The sequence below is a fragment of the Neophocaena asiaeorientalis genome, unplaced genomic scaffold (assembly GCF_003031525.2).
Source record: "Neophocaena asiaeorientalis asiaeorientalis breed wild unplaced genomic scaffold, Neophocaena_asiaeorientalis_V1.1 scaffold77, whole genome shotgun sequence".
Taxonomy (NCBI): domain Eukaryota; kingdom Metazoa; phylum Chordata; class Mammalia; order Artiodactyla; family Phocoenidae; genus Neophocaena; species Neophocaena asiaeorientalis.
In genome coordinates, this window is record NW_020174645.1 from 4,404,469 (window position 1) to 4,410,628 (window position 6,160).

The window sequence follows — 6,160 nt, forward strand, 5'->3', positions numbered from 1 at the left end:
GGCCAGTGTGAAACAGAAGGCACAGCAGCATCTCAAACTGGCAGCCTAGGGGCCACATCAAGCCCTTGGATGTGTCCCTTGGTGCCTGCCTAGCCTTAATACTTAATTGAAAGAAGCTTAAATCCATCTTGGTGGAGTGAGTTCTCCTTCCGGTGTGCCACAGGCTGGTACCTCCCAGCTTCGTTCATTTACGTGGCCCCTGAAGGCAGCTGAGTTTGAGATCCCTGGTGTGGATCAAAGGAGAAGGATGCTGGTCTCACGTGGCGGCCGTGAGGACGGGGTGGGATCCTGCGTAGGAGTGCCCAGCGCAGAGTAGGTGCTTGGTGACGTGCGGCTGTGACATCTGTTGTCACACAGATAAGGTGGTGGGCCATGAGCAGGGATGCTGGATTTCACTCTTTACTGGACACTCACGGTGCGTATCTCACCGAATGCCTCCTCCAGTCCTGGGATCCACGTGCCACCTTATCCCCGTGGTACAGGGGAGACATTGAGGGACAGGTCCGAAGAGGCAGAGCTGGGCTTTGTCTGTGGGTCTGTGTGGCTGGCCTTTCGGTGGACATCTTAGGAGAGAAAAAGGGTTCTGGCATTTCTGGGTGAGTCTGGGGGCTCCATGCCCTCCCCTGGACCCCTGGGCTCGGGGCTGTCTCTGTGGGTGTGAGGCCCGGCCCCTCCTCACTGCCCACACGCCGCCTCTGGGGAAACTGTGGGCTCGGGTCTGTGCCGCTGTGCCAGCCGCGTGTCCCTGGCTGCCGAGGGGTCGATCCTGAGCGTGTCCCTTTGGTCTCCAGCAGGGTGGGCCAGAGGGGCAGCGGGCTCTCCATGTCAGCCGCCCGCAGCGAGCACGAGGTGTCCGAGATCATCGATGGCCTCTCGGAGCAGGAGGTAAGTCCACGGCCTTGACCCTGACCTCAGCTCCACCCGCTGTGTTCCTGCGCGTGGAGAAGCTCCCAGCAGGAAGCAGAATTCACCTGGATGCTTGAAATCAAGGGGCTTGTTACTGAAGTGTGGGCAGAGGCAAGGTGGGACAGTGGGGCACCAGGGGAGTAGACATTGCCCATCCCCAGCCTGAAGGAGAAGCGGGGAGAGGGGCCTTCCTGGGGCTGTGGAGGAGAGGAGGCCCCCTGGTAGGACATGGCCAGGAAGGGCCACGGCGGGGAGGAAACAGGGGATAAGTACCCCCACCTCTCACTCCCCAGCCCCTCCCCCGTCTACTTGCAGTGCTTCCCATTGGTTGGGCCTGACCAGAAGCCAGAGGGCACGAGGGCCTGAGAGCTGTGGTTTCTAGGTCAGCCTCCCCGTGCCCAGAACTGGGGGCAGAGGGGGATTCCCATCTCACCAGCTGTTCACCAAGCCGGGGGCCTTCTGTCAGGAGTTCCCAGATGACCTTGTATCAGCCAGGTGACCCTGGCTGTGGTCACCAGAGCCCAGAGGTGAACAGGAAGCAGAAAGAGAAGGCGTTTGCTCCTGGGGCAGGGCTGGTGCTGGCCTGTCCCCTCCCAAGTCTTGTAGGTCAAGCATCTAATGTGCCAGTCCCCCCGCCCCCCCCCCCCCCCATGTTCCCAACATCACAGTAGACAAGAAGGAGCCTCACAAGAGGAGGGGGCACATTCTTCCTCCCCGGGGCCTTGTGTCCGGGCAGAACTTTTGTCCAGATGGGAGGCACTGCGGCTCCAGCTCAGCGCAGTCATCTCTAGCTGCACGTGGCTATTTAAATGGAAATGAACGCAAATGAAATTAAAAATTCAGTTCCTCTGTGGCACCAGTCGCATCTCAGTTGCTCAGAAGCCACATGTGGTTAGTGGCCCCACGTTGGACAGAGCAGGCAGTAAACACCTGCGTCGCTGCAGAACGTTCTATCGGGTGGCACTGCTTAGGCCACTGAGTCTCACTTCGGACAGACTTGAGAGTCCTGGGGAGGGGCAGTCCGGCTTGAGCCGCCGTTTCCTAGGGCCCTGCCCCAGCAGTTCTGCTCTAGCCTATCTGGGGCGGAGCCCAGGAACCTGCATTTTCACCAGGCTGTTCACGTGAGTCTGATGCGGGTACTTCAGACTCTCTGGCCGTTAAAAAAGAGCGTTCGTTTTAAAACTTCACGTGCTGTGTCCCTGTTTCGAACACCCCTCAGTCTGCAGAAAGCAGAGCTTGGAAATCCTTTGTCCTCACACCTGTGGGTTCGCTCGAGCTCCTGTCCCGCCGATGCTGTGGCCACGTACACGTCCCACAGGGGCACGTGGGAACAAGAGGAGGGCGGCCCTTTCCCGTGTGTTCCCTGCCTGATGCCGGCAGGGCGCCTGGCATCCCAGCTGGTTCAGTGTCCCCCAGCACAAGCACGCGGCCGCCAGCGTCCCCAGGGATGCTGAGGGACCAGCTTTCGCGGGTGATGGTTGGAAAGGGAGTTCAGGGCGGAAACTTCACCCCACCCAGCCCAGGCTGACCTGAGGTTCCCTGGGAGGGTGGGGAGGAGGGAACTGGGCGGGAACGATGCTCTCCGTCTGGGGGGAGCTTGCGGTAGGTAGTCGGTTGGGGAGAGGCAGCAGAGCAGGGGTGGGGTTCCTGCCAGGAGAAACCCTGCCTGGGCTCTGCCAGTGCTGTGTATCTCGGGCAGCCGAGGAGGTCGGGGAGGTGAGGGTGCTGGAGTCGGGGGTCAGGGCCCTGCCCCCGCTGTGCTTCCCTGCCCCTGTTGGGAATCCCCAGCACTGAATGGAGAGCCCAGATGTGGGACGTTGGGCAGCGGAGCCTTTGAACCGGCTGACCTTGGCCGGGCTGGACCCTCGCCTGCCTCCGGAGATGGGTAATTAATCGCCAGTAATGGGCTGGCTGCAGAGATTTGGGAAATGAGTCCAGCTGAGTGGCGGCTCACAGCCTCTTAATAGCCATCCTGATGCATTAACCCAGCATGCCCTCTGAAGCTGGAGGGCCAGGCCCTGTCTCCTGAGGTAGTCCGGCCCAGCTGGGCTGCACATCTTTCTTGCGGTATTTTATGGCACTTGCATTTCGAAATGGAAGATTCATTGCTCCCCTCTTTCTGCAGATAAGGTGGCTGCTGCTCTCTGCATTTAATTTAACAGCCCTGCCCACCGTAAACCTTTCTGGGGCCGCCTTTAAATTCTCCCTTCCCCTGCACGGGCTATTATAATTTTTTAACTCATCATCCGCTTTCTCTCTGGTTATGCGTTTCTCCTGTCTTGCCCGGAATATCCCTATCCTCTGCTCTTCACCTGGGTCCCCGGTGCTGGCGCAAGCACGCCTCCCCACCCTGTCCCCGCTGTCTTGTGCTTTCCAACCGGAGCCCTCTGCGTCTCCATTTCCCTCCAGAACCTGGAGAAGCAGATGCGCCAGCTGGCCGTGATCCCACCGATGCTGTACGACGCCGACCAGCAGCGGATCAAGTTCATCAACATGAACGGGCTCATGGACGACCCCATGAAGGTGTACAAAGACCGCCAGGTCATGAACTTGTGGAGCGAGCAGGAGAAGGAGACCTTCCGGGAGAAGTGAGTCCCCGTCACTGGGGGGCGGGCCTGGCCGGGCCACCCTCCCCTGTCCCGGGAAACCCGTCCTGTTGAGGCTTGTGTTGGCTTCCTAGGGCTGCCACGACACACGACCGCCAGCCGTGTGACTTTAAACAACAAGAATCTATCCTCACACAGTTCTGGGGGCTGGAAGTCCAAGATCCAGGTGTGGTCTGGGGTGGTTCCTTCTGAAGGCTCCAGGGGAGAGTCTGTCCCAGGTCTTGCACCTGGCTGGCACCTGCTGGTGGCTGGCGATCTTTGTCATCCCTCGGCCTGGAGATGGATCTCACCGTCTCATTGTGTCTTCACGTGGTCTTGTTTCCTGTGTGTCTCTGTGTGTCTTCTCCTTTTCCTATAAATTCACCAGTCACATTGGATTCAGGGCCCACCCTACTCCAGCATGACCTCATCTTAACTAATTATATCCTCAAAGGGCTCATTTCCAAATAAGGTCACCTTCTGAGGTGCTGGGAGGACATGATATTGGGGGGGACACTATTCAAACCAGTACAAAGTGTCAAGGCAGTTTTATGTGAAATGGGGCAGTGTGTATCAGAAGAACAAGGCAGGAGGACCTTCGAGGCTGGGCTGAAGCCTTGGGCAGGGTTATGTGGCTGGCCGGTGACTTTTCGGTTTTCATTTTACTTGGAAAGCGGCTATTTGTGGAGCGCATCCTTCATCACAGACACTGGACAGATGTTTTCTGGGGTTTGTGCATTTGTCTCCCTTATCCCTCATCACAGCGTTATCAGGCCATCCCTATTACGCACATGAGGAAACAGAGGTTAAGACACTTAACAAAGGTCACACAGCTTGCAAATGGTGGAGGCAGGATTCAGACTCCCCCAGCTTCGGGGCAAGGGCTCAGCTGCAATGGAGAGGCTTGTCGGGGGAGAGGGGGCTGTGGAGCCAGGGAGCAGGGTGGGGGGGTCTTTGGAAAGCAGAGGCAGGAACTGGATGCTAAGAGGTGAAGCTTGGGGCTTCTTCTAAACTGAAAGAGCAGAATGACTGTTTTGGGGAGACGAGTGAGGAACCAGATGGAGAAAGCGCTCTTTTCCCCCACCAGACTCAAAATGTGTGTCCCAGGGAGCCACATCCTGGGCACAGAGCGCCTCCTCAGGACCCAGGACCCCCATAAGGCAAGAGGGTGGGAAACTGAGGCGGAGGCCTCAGCGCTCAGCCAGGAGGGCGTGGGAGACTCAGCTGCGGGGCGTCCACGTTCACCTCCGCCTCCCGAGAAGGCCTCAGATTTTCTTCAAAAGAGGTGTCCCACGTTCTCCAGCCACCCACTGCGGGGCCAGGCCGCAGGGGCTGGGGCTGTCTCTGCCCTTTGCAGAGCTGGGTGGCCCCAAAGTGCCAGACTGGGCTTCAGGGACGGGGATGGCTCTGGGTCGTGGGCAAGGCTGGGGTGCATCAGCCAGGGCAGACACCAGGACTTGGAAATGCAGGAGGAGCGACTGAAGAGGATCTTGAGTGGAAAGTTTTTGTTTGTTTGTTTAAATGGCTTTTGATTATGGAAATTCTAAAACATACATAAAAACAGAGGGACGGTGTAATTCACCTTCGAGCGCCTAACACAGACGCAGCGACCTTCCACAGGAAATAGCGCTTTGGGGAGCAATTCCTGCCGTGTGTTTGGGGTTTACTGCTCAGAGACAGGAAACGCAGGTAGTTAGCGGCTCACTTCTAGGCCCTCACGGTCACAGACGTCAAATCAAGTCGTCCCGTATCTGGTGTTGTACAATTTAAAAACCAGTGAAGTGACTGTAGGATGGTCATGGATGCTAAGAATTACTTTTGTATTAGGTATTTAAATTCCTCCTGGTATGTTTGATATTTTATTTATTTATGCTTTCTTTTAAAAAAAAGAGGTTTCTGGGAATGCTTTCTGTGTTTTGGCCTTTCTGGATTTTTCATGTTGCTGTTCCGACCTAAGGATTTCACACTGTTAGTCCAGTAGCTGCAGAATGGGGGGCCCAGGCTGGGCTGAGGTCTGCTGAGACCCAGTTTGGCACCTTGAGTCTTTCAAGGTCCTGGGTGACCTCTCGTTTTCAGCGGAACTGATAGCACTCAGGGCCTCGGAAAATCACGTGCTGGAGGCGTAGAGTTCCATCACTTACTGTTTTTGTGACTTCGAGCAGCCACTTCCCCTCCCTGAGCCTCAGTCTCCACGTCTGTAAAATGGGTGTAGCCTCAGTGCCTCCTCGCTTAGCCGTCTGGAGGTACCCAGTGTCAGAGTAAACTCTCAGGAAACATGGCAGAGGACCCAGGTGTAGGTTGGAGGGAGGTGGAACAGTTGACCTAAGAGATTCCCAAGTGTGCTTCTGGGTCTCCTGGGGCCCCATCTCTGCGTGGGGAAACCCCAAGGAAGGGATCTGTGGGGAAGGAAGTGTCACTGGGGCAGGGAGAGGGAGGAGAAGGGAAGACTGTCTGTCTGGAAAATCAGGGCGTTAGGCCGCCTCCAGCTTTAAGAGCTGCCCGAGGCAGGATCCCAGGCTGGGAAGCCTGCCTCTGACTCGCGGCTTCCTCTGGGAAAAGAGAAGAGGCCGCTCTGGCTTCTCCAGTGTCTGGTTGGGGAGCAGGGGAGGGACCCACTGGCCTCCTGCCCAGCCATCTGGAGGGCTGGGCAGGACCATCGCCAGCGCTGG

General features: G+C 57.4%; 1 protein-coding gene across 1 annotated transcript in view; it reads left to right on the top strand.

Annotated features, from left to right (window-relative positions):
- Positions 1 to 6,160, top strand: part of NCOR2 (nuclear receptor corepressor 2) — a 191,896-nt gene that overhangs the window by 93,770 nt on the left and 91,966 nt on the right. The window contains 2 exon segments of the mRNA XM_024758467.1: positions 792 to 885; positions 3,316 to 3,494. Of these exon segments, the coding sequence (XP_024614235.1) occupies positions 792 to 885; positions 3,316 to 3,494 (273 nt within the window).